Source organism: Symsagittifera roscoffensis, chromosome 6, assembly GCF_963678635.1.
Source record: "Symsagittifera roscoffensis chromosome 6, txSymRosc1.1, whole genome shotgun sequence".
Lineage (NCBI taxonomy): Eukaryota > Metazoa > Xenacoelomorpha > Acoela > Convolutidae > Symsagittifera > Symsagittifera roscoffensis.
The window spans coordinates 42,941,829-42,957,137 of NC_087067.1; the positions used below are offsets into that span (position 1 = coordinate 42,941,829).

Genomic DNA, 15,309 nt, shown 5'->3' on the forward strand with positions numbered 1-15,309 from the left:
TACATACATACATACATACATACATACATACATACATACATACATACATACATACATACATACATACATACATACATACATACATACATACATACATACATACATACATACATACATACATACATACATACATACATACATACATACATACATACATACATACATACATACATACATACATACATACATACATACATACATACATACATACATACATACATACATACATACATACGTACATACATACATGTATACATACATACATACCTTCATATATACATGCATACATAGATACATACACAACTTTTAACCAAATTTTCATTTCTCACTACTTTGTTCAATGTTCCAAATTGTTCTTAAAAATTGAAATCAGTAGCACTGAGAGATAATAATCATCAGTCACCTTTTTCAGATTCCGAAGCTTTTTTTCGGTAAAATGTGATTCGATGTAGTCTCTGAATATATTGATTAACTAGCAGTTAAAGAGTGAAATTGAACAGTTTTGAATTGTTTATCACGCAAATTTCTGTAATCTTTCGATATGGCATCCTTTCACCATCGGCATAATGATACGAAGAAATTTTTTCATCTCGACGTTTTAGGATCTCTTTTGTTTCAAAAACATCAATAGCGTCAATTGGCGAATTACTATTTATAGCAGCATTTCCGTATTGAAAGTATCCACTTTGAATCAGCAAGCCATCTTTGTTGAACTCGTAGAACCTCGAGCACTCCTTTAAGATCAGATAAATGTTGTTTTGATTGCAGGTTAAAATGGTTTTGGAATTTAGTTGTTTTCCAATGAGGGGTGGAATCGCAAAAACAGTGATGCTGGTTTGGGTGTCTTTGTCGACAACAACAACAGCTAAGAGGCCTTGCCGATCTCGTCCTGAAAAATTTATTGAAACTGAAAACTCGCACGCTAAATCCTCTCCCACCAAACTGCCCACAATGACTTTAAAATTCAAAATAATTAAAACTGTCCAAAAACGCCAATAAAAAGTTGTTCATTCCTATATGCGGCTGGAAATTACCTATTAGGTAGAAAAAAAAGAGTCTCGTTTTGGTTAAAACTTTCCATAAAATGCCCCAAAACGGCTTTTTGGTCATTTTTTTTCTATAAAATTTGACTTAAAATTTTTTTTTCCAAAACACTAAAAAGACTTCAATTTTCACATTAAAAAAAACCGTATTAACCACGCCTGTTCGATGCCACAGGGGTAAATAGACAAGTTAACGGTTAAGAAGGACTTTTTTTTCGAAATGATTGTGGTCGAACCAGAAGCGTATAGCGTTTCGTGTTCTGTGTTCCAGGTGACAGATGTTAGACTGAGTAGGTTGCTGTCTACTTCCCCGACCCCCTCCCCCTCAGTGGAGAAAAACTGCAGCAGACCATGTCCAAACGCAAGAACTATCTCAAACCTAAAACAGAGGACGCAAATCGGTTTGCATAATTAATCACTAGCATAAAAATTTCATTGGAATTAAAAATATCGACTAGCTTGAAAGTCAAATGCGAAACTCAATTGATACAAAACTGGAAACGAAATTCCTTAAAACTACGCATTTTCAAAACTTTAATTTGAAAATCTTGACCATCATTTTTAAAAGTAACTCCTTGTTCAAACTTAAATAATACAAAAAATTTGATTTTTTCAAAGTTTTTGGATGCATTTTGATCTAATAAATTTGGATGCATTTTGATCTAGTAATGACTATAATTTTATGAAAATTCAAAGATGGAGAAAAGGGAAAGGTTCTGTAAAACGAAATACAGCGAGAAAGTAAACCAAATAGCAGGCCTCGAAAAACGCATTTTAGATGCAATTTTGAGTTAACCAAGCGCGTCAAAAAATCATTTTTTTAAACTCAAAAACGGCATTTACGCATTTATGGCATTTAGAGCGCAAAACATTTTGCAAAGAAAGGTTTCTCTAGCGTTTCAGCAGAGCTCGCAATGTACGAAAGCGCTGTCCTTAAAACAATCGATCACTTTTCAAAGCTGCCCCTTTCAAAATATCGTTTTGATTGTAATGTTTTGCATTATAATATAACAATGCTAAACTTGTGATGATAAAAACATTTTAAAATGTTTATTTGCTGTTTGATAAATTTTATGTTTTCAAACTTTGATGCTTTCAAATTTTGATAGTAGGTTGCTCACCGATTCAACATGAAACCCAAAATAAAAGTATGATTCAATGCAAGTGTTTGTAACAACAATAACTTGGAGAAGTTTCCAAAGTGGTTTCATTGCGATCAATAATTTAGCCCAAAACTAATCAGAAATGAATTTTGAAAAGAAGTCATCAACTAGCATAAATTTGATGCAACATTCATCGCAAAAACAAAAAAAAATAAAAAGACTTCTTGGATCAGGGCAAAGCCCTAAATTTTGCGACTGCATGTTAGGGTCTGTGAAGTTTGTTCGCATTAAAAAGATGAATGGAAGTTTCATTTTTTAATGCGTTAGAAACTTTTTCTCTCCCCCCCCCCCCCTCCCCACACACACACTTGCTATGTAAGGAGTACACTAATTAATTTCGCATACAGGAAAGTAAAAAATAGACCATACAGCATGCCGCAATTCATTTTGAACTGATTTTCAAGGCGTATTATATCACCTCTTACGCGTTAATAGCACGAAATACATTGCGCGTTAATTATCCCAAATCGGCCAATGGCAATAATAATACATGCGTCATTTTACAAAAAACGATCACAGATGAAATATTTTTTAAAATTGGAGCTCAAAAACAATATCTTTTGAAAGAAATAAGAAAGTACGGCAAACATTGCTAGTTAAACAGTCGAAGTTTGTTTAGAGAAAGAAAACCACATTTGAAAGTCAGAACCTTAAAGCGTTAAATTGAATTGTTTTTTTTTTCAAAATTGTTCTCAAACTAAGATCAAATTAAGACCTCAAACTAAGATCAAAAACTCAAAAAAAAACTTCAAATTCGATGAAGGTCAGTTCGATTAAAGCTGCACTCTAGTATAACGCTCAGCATTTATGATTTATTGACAAATAAGGAAAAGATCATGCAAATACAAAACGTTATTGTTCAATTATAAAAATAACTTATAGCTTTCGTAAAAAACGTACCATCGTATGACTTTCAAGCACTGATTCACGTTCAGCTATGATTTGAGTCTTTATAGGGTTTTATGTGTTTTTATAGAACATCTCAGAAAGCGTCATTCAGAAAAGTTTTTCCGGTGCACCTCTGCTGTCGCAAATAGCAATCTGCATTACAATGCTCAAAAAAATCTTGAGCTCCGGCAAAAAATATCTAGCCAATCATCGTTATCCTTTTGGCATCTTGCCGTAAGATTTTGGTATCTTGATTTGAGTTTTTTTGCAACGTTTTACTAAATTTCTTGAAAGGGTAAGCTCCCGTTTTGAAAGTTGAAAACAATCTAAATTTGATTTCATTCAACTTCAGACTCATAGCAGCAAAATGCATCACCAAATTTCAAAAAAAAATGTAAAACACTACTTCATTTTTTCATGAAAATGTTCAGCAAACTAATTAAATGCCGAGTCAAGTTAGAAAACTCAACCTAACTGTACAATTACTACTAACTTGGTAATTTCCAGACCAACCGGAACCAACGTGCAATCCGGTCGAAAATCGAACCTGTAGTAGGTTTTCAAGTCCACGCCCACAATGTAATACTGATAGTTGGCGCCCAAAATGAGAATAGATTTTGTAAATTTGGCGGCTAGCACTGGCTTCAAGAAGGGCTGTACTGTACGTGCTGTAACCTTTCGGTCTTTCAAGCTGTATCGTAAAATGCCAGCGTTTCGGTCGCAGATGATAACTAAATTAAATGCAAGAAAATGATATTTTATAAATTGACAAGTATTTGCATAATCATTGAATTGGGTGAAGCCTCGAACTTTTTTCAACAAAAAAAAACGATTCTGTGAAATTTTTCCCTGCTTGTGAGGTTTAGAATCTGTGAAGACTAAATAAAAATACCTACCATGGCATAGTAGCCTGTTGAAGTCGTTATGTTCAATTTAAATACCGAGCATTTTAAAGATCACATATTCTTAACATCGTTTTTTGCAATTTTTGAAAAATATTAGAAGCTGTAATGTTAAAAATACAAAAAATCGTAGGATAGTTTTGTGTGATCTTTTGAATTGAGTTTTCCTATTTTTTCTAAAAAATTGTAATTGTTACAGCCCAATGTCGCTTCTTCTTGTTCGAGATCTTGTTATGATTTCAAAACTCCAGGCAAAAAAAGCTCGGCAGAAAACAAACAACTGTAAACGTTTTTTAGGAGCCAATAATATCAAAAAATAAACATTGTCGTGAAAAAAAACGTTTGCACTATGATTTTTTTATGGTTGGAAGGTATGTCTATCGAAAAAACAAAAAAGAACTTAACGATATCTTTATTTCTGACGAGAAACACATAATTTTTAGCAAAATCTCAAGCCAGAAAATGTTTAGAGTTGTTTTTTGAGCAAGGATTTCTTGTAGAATAATTCATTTCCAATCTGATTTTTAGTCAAATGTTTTCCAAGCCCGAAACATAATCCCGGCGGAATTTGAACCTCCCGTTTACAAGAGAATCGTTGTAACCGCTAAGCCGCCACAATACCTGAGTTAACATAAAAACCGGAGCAATATAATGCATAATAACATTTGTTAGCTTCAATTAGTTTCACTTGTTAGCCAACTGCAAATCATTTAGTTCTATCTCTATCTAGACAGTTTATTTTTGAATAGAAATTTTAAAAAATCATCGAAATTTTGTACGGAAATCACTAAAATTTAGCTGTTGGAAACTAATAGGTACAAAAATTGTGTTTTTGTTTTGGTGTGTGTTGTTTCATTTGATTTCATTTAATAGTTTTATCCAAGATTCGTATCATTGGATGTAAGGCTTTCAAACTTCGACAGAGCTTTTTTCCTGATAATTTTTTGGCTACTGGTTTGCAGTTTTGGGTCGTGATTCTAAAAAACCAAAAATTAATTATGCCAGAGCGTGCTTTGATGCAATGAGGACACTTGAACATTACGACACTTGTTTTTAAATAATTTTTTTTATAATAATTTTCCAGTCATCTGAAAATTTTATCCGAAAGGTCTTAAGAAAATTCCTGTTAGCAGAAACATACAGTGCTGATTTAAATTATCCGGATAAAGCGAACAAAATTTGCGAAGTTCGAAACAATATGGTGTTTTACCCGAAAAATTGATCATCTTAGCTTTTTTGCTATTCAATCAAAAATTTGGCTGAAACTGTCAAAATAATTGATGCAAAAGATCAGCCTCTTAAACAGCCCAACAAAGTTCTAGAAAGATAAAAAATTCAAAAATTTGAATAAGAGAAGTTTTTGGTTAATAGCAATGAAAGGTCTTTTTTTTACTATCATTGACAAATCAAAGACAATTCACTGACTCAAAGACAAATCAACTCAAACAATCAACATAGTAAAAAAAAGCGAATCAAACATTATTCAAGACGCAAACAGCAACCATATAATTACAAATGAAAAAACAAGGATAGCAGGTTACTGTGCAAAACTACAAAAAAATCTTTTCTCAAATTGTTTTCTGCGCGGTGTGATGAACGAATCGGGCGTGAAACTAGAAGTTAGGTATATTCATTAATTATAGTAATATAGGCCATTGGATAAGATTGCCTGATGTAGATTGCCTGATGTAAGATGTAGAAAATGACTAAAAATACAAAACAAAACATCAAAAAAAAAACTTTAAATCTCAGTTTTTTGGCAATTTTTTTTGCAGAAAAACTTTTGAAAAGTTTGAATTTTTTGGAAGCTTTTGATTCTCAAAATGGCACTAAGAACTTTTAAAACTATTATTATTTTCTCATAGTTAAATTGTCATGGCTTGAACTAAGCGTAAATAAGTTTTTGTAAGCCTGCTTGCTCGCTTTAATCGATGGAAATTGAAATGAAAATTGTAAATTTTCGACCAATTATTCTCGATACTGAGAAATTATTTTGAATATTTTTACTGTCGTTCAAATCAAGACTGAAAAAGCTGCAGTTTGGTATATCACTCGAGCCATTCCAATGATTATTTGTCCTACCTGATTTTGCGTGAAAAAAAAGAAGAAGAAAAAACTAAAACACACCTGAAAACAAAATGTCTTGACTTTTTCGAATAATCGGAACAATGAAATATTTAAGTTTATCCCAATTTTTTTCTAACTACTCAGAAAGGCAGTTATGGAAAATTGCATAAGCCCATTGATATATTTTCATTCATTCGTCTTAATTCATTTGATATTATAACTAGGTTTTAACAATAGGGCAAATCGAGCAGACCTATCAGTTAAATTGACTTAGAGACTGCCGTAAGAAAATTTACAGCCCTTACCGAGCTTTTTCGTAAAATTAATTTTTGGCACACATACTAATGAGAATATTAGAAAACTACCCTTCAACTCTTTTCAATATTTCACAGTTAAATTATTAAACCATCCACAACATAAAAACGCATTCCAAAACAAAATGCCAGCTTTAAAATGGCCATAACCTCCTTCTTTTGTTTCTGCACTATTTTCTAAATGTACAAAATAAATCTGATGCTGACCTGAGTTTGTATCCGCATAGTAAAAAAGGGCCACCGTCTGGGAACATGTTGGAAAAGAGTTAGAATGAATAAGTTTGGGAACAGTATCCAGAGCTCCAGTCGCAAATGATGAGCTAATCATTCTGTTTTTGCTAATTTTATGCAAAGTTCTGCCATGAAAAAAAAACTGACTGGTTTCAAATGACAGTGAACGTTTTGTAATATCTTTTGAGTATAGCTAATATATTTGATAAGACTGTGCATTTTACTTTCATCAAAGCATCACAGAAAACTTAATGCTTCAAAACAAGTTTTATTTTGTACCGAATAAAACATTTGCTCAAACATTTTTATTTTCTGTTGATAAATAGGTATAATTTAAAATGTAACTACAAAAAAACAAATCGGCCAAAATTTGTACTTCAACTTTGTTTTCCGGAAGTCATCGAAAACAAAAAAGCGCCATTCTTTTCATTTATCGCTGAATATCATTCTCATTTTCGTCAAAACATCCATTCGGCCAATATTCGCAACTATAAACTCATCTTTGCCGCAGGCACATAATGGGATACAGGGAAACTGCAACATCAGCATACCTGAAAAGGGTTAAATTAACCTCGGGCTCCGCAAAAACTCGATACAGTTTTAGGATATCTGTTTTGGGAGAGCGATGGTGGATGTGGCAAAGTCTCCGCTCATAAATCGAAAGATTGAATACTTGAGGCCCACCATGATCCGATCTCGATGCCTCACTGACTGATCATGATCACAAAAAGTAAAATTTCCAAAAACTTTTTTCCTCGACACTGACTAAAATTTTAGTTTTTTTTTTTGAAAACGCGACTAAAAAAATTTCAATATGATTTATTACACGACGCGCCCTATTTGACATTCATTCACATCACCTGATTTTTGCGTAAATTTCACAGATTCGAATCCGAAATTTCTCCCTACTGCGTGATCAAAACTACATTTCAATTACACTGTTGCCCCTTCTTAATCGCTTAATACTTCAGCTGTTTTTAACAAGGTTCCAGGTGCCAAGCCGAAATTACAATTACTTTGCAGTTTTTGCAAATAAGCACACTTCCCAAACTTATTTTGGAAACCTGGGTTTAATTTAATCCCTGAATTGATCTGTGTGAAATTGCGATGCTTGTCTGGAACCATGTGAACAAATTGCAGAACAGTCTCTCGACTTTTCAAGGTCGCCACTGCTAGTTGATGTTCATGAAAGTACGCGTAGCCATGCCAAGCATTGTTCATTCGTAGCTTCTCCATGAAATCTCTCGTTCGGAAAGAGTCCCATTCGAAAATACGAAGTTTGTAGTCCATAAAACACAAGAAGAAATCGTCCGCTGTTAACTTTATATTTGACATCTTGTCTGCAAATTGATATAGAATTTTATGAGCATATTTTTTCTCCCGGTAAACGTGCAGTTCTGTTTTTAGCGGGCTCTTTTCATTTGTTTGCTGACTTTATGAATAAAAACCCTTTTTTTCTAATTGTTTTGATTGATCTAATTGTTTCTACGAACTTCAAACATACAAAATTTTGATCATAATTACCATTCAGAAAATAGTTGAAAGAATCTTTTTGCTTTATAATGACGTAAAACATTAAAAAACAGAGCAAAAATTGTTAACTAGTTTTTAAAAAAATGTATAGCGTGGATTTTTATTGCATTTTTTTGCTAGTCAAAACCATGCTTGATGGATGGAAACCAGTGGCGTGAGCAGAAATTTTTCTAGGGGAAGTTTTTCGAAAAAAAGAATGAAAATTTGGTCAACTTTTTTTTAGGTCGACCAAATTGATTTTCGGAGCTCTCCGAAAAAAACTATAAAAACCCTATTTTGTCAAAAAACTTCTGAAGCAAATTGTTGAAAAAACAGGCTGAAAATGAAATTTTGAGCCCTTTAAAAAATATATTTGACCAAAAATTGCATTTTTTCGGCACGCGCTTTCCCCTCAAACTTAGTTATGTTGGCGCCAAAGCTTTTATAACTTTTGATGTTGGCCAGCCAAAAAGTGATCTCGTTAAAGTATACAAAAGGTGGAATCTTTGGAAAAATTTGACAATCAGAATTGAGGGCAACCCCCCTCGGTAAACTACTGATTGAAATTGTATAAAAGTTTCCGTCCCATTTTTTAAATTTCACGTTGTCGCTTATTGATGACCGTGCAGTGAATTTGGATAATGAAAAGGCGCCCTTTTTCGTGTCGGACATTGACAACTATGATTTGCCGATTGGCAGATATCTCCCACGGCTTCCTCTGAGTGATCGTGGAAGTGTCCAGACAGTATTCACACTGCATGTCTTCGTCCAGAATCTTCACCTGCAGTAGCTTCGAGGTGTAGCACTGCGTTGTGATGAGAACCTGCATCATATCACTTATTAGCATTTAGAAAAATTGTATACTCGGGCAAACTTTGTCTTTTTCCATTCAAAGACCCCCCATCCGCACACACACACACACACACACACACACACACACACACTCACCACTTCCAACACATATGTTTCGTTTCAATTTTGAAAAATCCACTTTTAAAACTTTCATAATGTTATCAACTTTAATTCAACATCGTGAATAAATTAATCGTTCTGATCAGATATGTTCTTAATATACCTTTCTTCGAAGCTTATGGCGCAATTAACGTACTTCAAAGTACTGTGAAGTTGTAAGAGTTGCAAAGGGGTAGACACAAAAAATGCTAAGGTAAAATTACCTTAAATGATTTATTAAAATTAAAATTAAGGTAAAGTTTACCTTAAAATAACCTTGATTTTACCTTTAAGGTGTTTATAGGTAAGTTAAGGTGTACTTAAGGCAGTGTAAATTTACTTTATTTCTTAAGGTGTTTTACGATATTTTTTAAGGTAAATTTACTTTAACTTTTTTTGAGTGCATGATCTGATGTGTTTTAAAGGTGAAAAAATTGTAGTTCAATTATTCATTTGAGTTGGATAATCATCGTAAGCAATTAAGTCCATAAATAACCCATAAAACTGTGCAGCTCTTATTTTTCCTTCTAACATTTTCCAGTTGGGTTTTGAAATAGTGAGTTAGGACCGAAGTGTATAACTCATAGAGTAATTTCGGATAGGGTACACCGTCTGCTCGTCACGCTATCTTATTTTCGGCCGGATAGATTCGTGCAACTTCTTAGTCTAATACCGATCCTAGTCTTACTCTTATACTATCTAGTCTCAGGTTGTTTAACTAGTCTCTGCTAGGCTCAATAGATCTAGGGTATACTGGTTTATTGCGGCTGCTGAAGTACTCGGGAGAGTTCAACTAATTTCTAAGTTAAATTCAAATCTCTCTGGTGCTGAAATTACAAGTAATTTCAGCACTTACAAATAAGTGGATTGTTAGTTAGATGGATCATGATTGGTTAATATTAAATACTTTACATTGGTAAAATATCTAATTTATCCAATCATAAAATGTAGTTTAGATCAGGTTCCACCCATCCGGGTTTTACAGAGTTTTTTAGAATAGTTTTTCTGCAATTCGAAAGATGGATGATGGACGTTGGTATTTGGCGAACATCTTATTTCTTCTGGGTTTTCTTATTAGAGAAGTCCCAGATTCAATCATTGTGTCTTCTCAAGACAACGACTGGGTTTTCGCAACAAACTCAAATCTGATTTCAGAATGGTTGGCTATGTCAGGTTTTTCTGTTTCATTGGTGAGAATTTCTTTGTGTTTGACCTTGTCTGGGAATGGCGTGGAGATTGTGCGTGGTGGGGATGCCTGGTTACTCGGATCTGTACGTATACTTGAACATCGAGGTGGTCATTGGTCTAGTTCAATGAAGTCCTTTTCTGCGAAGTCAAGTCGTACTCTAAATCTTTTGAGTTGTGATTGTGGGCGGCATATTGATTGTAGTTGGCCATTCTTTCTCGAGTGTAGTAGGGTTGTTTTGTCTTTGGATGTTCGTCCTTGGTGTTGTATTCTGATCTATGTATTGCATAATGTAATTTACATTTTATAAAACTTTTATTAGTTTAATATTTTTTAATTATGATTTTAGTTAGTTGTTTTCACAAAAGCTTTTTGTTTTAGTTCAGTTATTTTGAAGAGTTACTCACCCTTGAGTAGCTCTTATTAAAAATAGGAGTGTGGTCACAAAGCGTGGATGTAGCACGGTGGGTTAGGCCGGCTATAGAGCATGCTCAGGACGTCCTTCCTGGTGGGTTAGGCCAGGAGTGGGAGTATGATTGCATGCGGTTTTTGTGAGAGGTCCTGTTATGTGACAACGTTTTATGTTGGGTTTGTTGTGGTTTTTCTTATGTTTTGTTGGTTGTGTCCTTTTTTCAAAAATCAAATTGTTTGTGGTATGGGTTTGTCTTTCGACTTTTTTGTGTTTTATTATTTCTTTCTTAGACTTTATAATAGTCTTCAAAAGAATAAATTATCCAGTTTTAAACTGGGTTTATCCGGTTTGGGTACCGTTGGTTTCCTTTTCTTAGTCATGCTGTTATGCTATGTGTTGTGGTGTTTAGTAAGCTGCATTGGTTAGTTTTGTTTAGTATATAATTCCTTTCCAACCGGGTTAAAGGAAAGTTTGAAACGTGTTATCTTGTGTTAGAGTTATCGAGTGTGAAAGCTTGAAACTGAAATTCATTATTTTAAACAATTCTTCGTGGGCGAGCTGTGCGAGTGTGGATAGAATTCTTATGCGAGTGAATGAGAATATCAAAAGGTCAGTACTGCTTTTGCTTCTTATGAATTTACTACATAGAATTTTAATTTTACTGCTAGTTGTTGGGGGAAATTAAGTTACAAATTTTCATCATTATTAGATTTACTGCTGGTGGGGGAAAAATTTATAAATTAATTTACTGCATTGGTATTATATTTATTTAATTGTTGGTGCAAAAATTTAATAGGGTTTTAAACAGTTTTGAAGTAGTTTGCTATTTTTTATTTTTCTTTTGTGAATTTTTCAGATGATCGTTGGATGAAGGCTAAATTTCTAAAGAAAACATGGATAAAGAATGGTGAGTTTCTAATGTTTGAATTAATTAGTAATATGTATAATTCATACTTACCTGTTAGTCGTCGGGGAAGAAACCGTGGGGGAAAATGTCGTGAATGAGATCTGAAGTTGTTAGTAGTTTGGCTAATATGCGGATGATATTTTTAGTTTGAAGCAGTGGCCAAAGCAATTGAAGTGCCTTAATTGTGGTTAGTTCTTCAGTGCCAACTGCAAATTCATAAGGTGTGTTTTGGATTAGATTATATAATTTGTGGTTGAATTTAGTGTTACGGATGAATTCTAAAATGGGGATTTCTATAGGTTGTACAAACTCGTGTGGGATGAGGAAGGGTCGGGAATACCATGAAGGTTAGTATCTTTAATGCAATATGTGAAGTTAAGAAAGAATGGTGAGGTGTATTTGGAATTGATGAATTGAAAACGATGGTGTGGTTGTCTGGAGGGAGTGTGTAGGTCAAAGTGATTTTGGATGAAACGATAATAAGTATATGTGTGTGTTTGTTTAGTGCGCAACATAATATCGTGTGAGCAGTGCAAATCTCTTTCATGTGGTGCAAGGAAATGAAAGGTTAGTGAAAATATTTGGAAGCGTTCTTTAAAACTTTCGTAGGCTTGCGTGTCTGTTAGTGCTTCTGAGATAATGTGGTCAAACTTGCGATCGAAGATATTTAGTGTAAATACATATGGTGTTTTAATGAAAAATTTCTCGGTGATTTGTGGGTTAGCGAAGCGATCGTCGTCTAAGAATTGATCTTGGTTAGTTCTGATGATGTTATGGTCGTAATATTCTAGTGTATATTCATTAGCTCGGGGTGCAGTGTGTGTTTTTAGTGATTTTTTGTATCCAATGTAAGTAAATTGTCTAGGTGTTAGTGGTGTAGTGAGTCGATATAGCATGTCCATATTTCGTTCTATATCGATATGAGTGTTAGATAAAGGTAAGCAAAGGGGATTTGTAAAATGATAATATGAGGTCCAAGGAAGGGTAGGCATTAAAACGTATTCGTCTACAAAGTTACGTGTCTCGTTAGTGTCATGAGGGGTGTTTAAGGTGTATTGTGGAAATGAGGGTAAGGTGATAGCTAAAAATTCTTTTGTGTTAGTGTGTTGTGGATGGTTGATGTATTCACGGGCTGTTCCTGGTTTCGCTGGGAAAGGATGGTTGGGGAACTTCCTTTTAAAAGTGCGGTAAGCTCTATTAGTGCTGAGTGAAGATACAGTAGTTGTGAATGATGGTGCTAATGAATCAGTATAAATTGAAGAGGGTGTAGGGGTAGGGGGTTGGATGAATCTATTGTGGATGAGATTTGGTTTATGGTTGGGGTGTCAAGGTGATAGGATTGTTGTTGTAAGGTAATGAAATTATCTAGTTCTGGGGAGATTCGGGGGGTGTCTGAAGAATGAGATGATTGGTTTGAGTGAAGTGAGGAGTAGGTTGGAGTGACTTGGGAAGCATAAGAGGGTGTAGAATTGGTTGGGTCAGGGTTATTTGGTAATATGGGTTGAAAAGGGGGTTGGGAAAAATTTAAGGGATTGGTGTGGAAATTATTTGATGGAGATGGTTCGGAGTCGGCAAATTCATCGGGGGTTTCAATATTCGGGTTATTGAGTTGTGATATGGAGTATAAAACTGAGATGTGTGAGTTAGTATCGGAATTCATGCCGGATGTTACATTACTGGATGGGAAATCGGGTGGCGGAAAAGCAAAAAGTGGTATTATTGGGATTGTAGTGGTGAGGTTGGTTGGGTGGGAATTTGATCGGTGTAGGGATCCAAGTTGTCGGCTCATCGTGGGCTAAAAAAATTATTATTTTGAGACTGAAAAGCGGTGGTATGGGGTTGTTCTATAATTTGTTCATAAGTATTTTCATCTTGTGAGTGGTGTGGCATTATATGTTGAATGGGACTTTGTGATATGGTTGGTCTAAAATTATTATGTGTTATGGCTAAATTTCGAAAATTACGTGGGACTAGGGATAATGGATGGTTATGTGGTAGGGGTGGTAACTGTGGTGCTGTTGGTGTTGTGTCTGCATTGTTATGTTCTTCGTCGTATGTGTTCTGTCTTGTTGCTATTTTTGTGTTATATTCTTTTATTTGTGCGTCTAAAAGAATTTTGTTTATAGATGTAGAAAATATTCCAAAAAATCCTGCAAATAGTATGCGTGCTACACTTGCTTGTCGATTGACTTGTGTGTGTATAGCACATGTGTTATAGATTCCTTTTAAGAGTGAAAAAAGAAATCCAATAAAGTTAAACATTGCGTATAAAATAGTTAGTTTTTCTAAGATGTAGTAGGGCCATCCTAGAAAATCAAGAATTTCATTCTTGAGTGTAACAAAGCTAAAAATATTGATAGGTGATATATCTTGGGGACGGTATTTTTCACCGTTTAGATATATATAATCTTTAATGTCTTTAAAATATCCGCTATAGTCTTGCGTATAGATGTCTGCAAATCCTGCGGTTTCGGCAAGTTTGCGTAAGTTTTGGTCAATTGATTGTCTTTGTATTGTGTCCATTTGTGTTAATAATTCCTGGAATTGTTGTGTTCTAATGTGATGTTGAATATCTGATTTTGAGTATATTCCTATTGATTGTAAGTCTATATTTGGGTTTCGAGCGATAGCGCGAATGCTTTCTGGTGAAAATTTTTTGAGTGATTGCAGTAATGTGGGATATGGGGTGAGAAGGTAATATTTATCTTCATCAGGGTTTAGTTGTACTACGTTGTGGCTATTTTCTGATCCACATGGAACTGCTGTATCCCAGAAATAGGTTCTTCGTGAAAGTGTGTCAACGAAATGTACTTTATTCTTATAAAAGATAGGGATTCTTTTATAACATCGTTTATCTTCAAAAACGTATAGTGGTGATACTTTTTTAGTACAAGTATAAAACCATAAGATGTTTCCTTCATAGTCTAAAAAATTTGATCTATTTCCTGATAGTAAATATCCTGCGTAGGGTATTTTTAATACTGCTAGTGCAAGTGATTGTAATATTTGTGTTCTCTCTAATTCGCATAGTTGGTGTAATGTTTCTAATTCGGAGAGTGGCATTTCTTGAAAAATTCGGCTAATCGTGTAGTCTAGTTTCATATCTAAGTGAATATCATAGTGGATATTACCAAAATATGTATTATTCATTAGTGATAGTTCTTGTAAACGTGTGCTTTGATCGTTTTGGGGTTTTAAATGTCCACCAGGTTGACCTGTATTCTTTTGAAAATTAACTGGTATATATGATGTTCCTTCGTTTAGGGGATGACTTGTGGCGTATGGGTCGACTTTTATTTTTCCAGTGGTCATGTCGAATCCATTTTCGTATTCAACTAATATTTCAGAGTATTGTGTTTTGTGAAGTGGGTTTCTGTACTTACATGCAAGTTCTGTTTCTTGATATATTTGAAAACGTGTTAATTTATTTTCTATATTATGAATGTTTCGAAAATTTGAACTTATTTTGCGTAATGGATTTACATGTTCATATGGTATTGATTGTATAAAATATTTTTCGTGAAATTTTGTCATACGAGCGTGTATTTTTGCTACTTGAAATGTTGTACATGTGTCTTCGGGGAACCAAACAATTGTTGCTTGTGTTCTGGTTGTAGGGTCGCAATAACCTTGGTCGTTTTTACAAGGTAATCTAATTCCTTGGTAAATCATTGTGTTGTCTGATAAATCTCGTGTGAGTTGTATTTTTTCGAGTTGTATTTTCCAATCGAAA

At 34.1% G+C, this 15,309-nt stretch overlaps 2 protein-coding genes across 2 annotated transcripts in view; both read right to left on the bottom strand.

Moving 5' to 3' along the window:
* Nucleotides 1-378: 378 nt before the first annotated feature.
* On the bottom strand, nucleotides 379-6,796 carry LOC134848374 (uncharacterized). The gene is made up of 4 exons (XM_063865785.1): nucleotides 6,585-6,796; nucleotides 3,588-3,825; nucleotides 1,280-1,422; nucleotides 379-889 (listed from the first exon to the last, which is right to left on the bottom strand). The coding sequence occupies exons 1-4, from the start codon at nucleotides 6,703-6,705 to the stop codon at nucleotides 480-482; spliced, it is 912 nt and encodes a 303-aa protein (XP_063721855.1). The 5' UTR covers nucleotides 6,706-6,796; the 3' UTR covers nucleotides 379-479.
* Nucleotides 6,797-8,712: 1,916 nt separating this feature from the next.
* The window catches only part of LOC134848762 (pre-mRNA-splicing factor CWC22 homolog), a 41,985-nt gene continuing 35,388 nt past the window's right edge, over nucleotides 8,713-15,309 (bottom strand). Inside the window, exon 11 of the mRNA XM_063866273.1 lies at nucleotides 8,713-8,943. Coding sequence (XP_063722343.1) covers nucleotides 8,713-8,943 — 231 coding nt within the window. The remainder of the gene's footprint in view (nucleotides 8,944-15,309) is intronic.

Coding starts and splice junctions, on each gene's coding strand:
- LOC134848374 (XM_063865785.1), bottom strand. CDS start 6,705: ATGATTAGCTCATCATTTGCGACTGGAGCTCTGGATACTGTTCCCAAA. Junction 3,826..6,584: donor CTATGCGGATACAAACTCAG/GTCAGCATCAGA, acceptor CATTTAATTTAG/TTATCATCTGCGACCGAAAC. Junction 1,423..3,587: donor GTTGGTCTGGAAATTACCAA/GTTAGTAGTAAT, acceptor CCTCTGTTTTAG/GTTTGAGATAGTTCTTGCGT.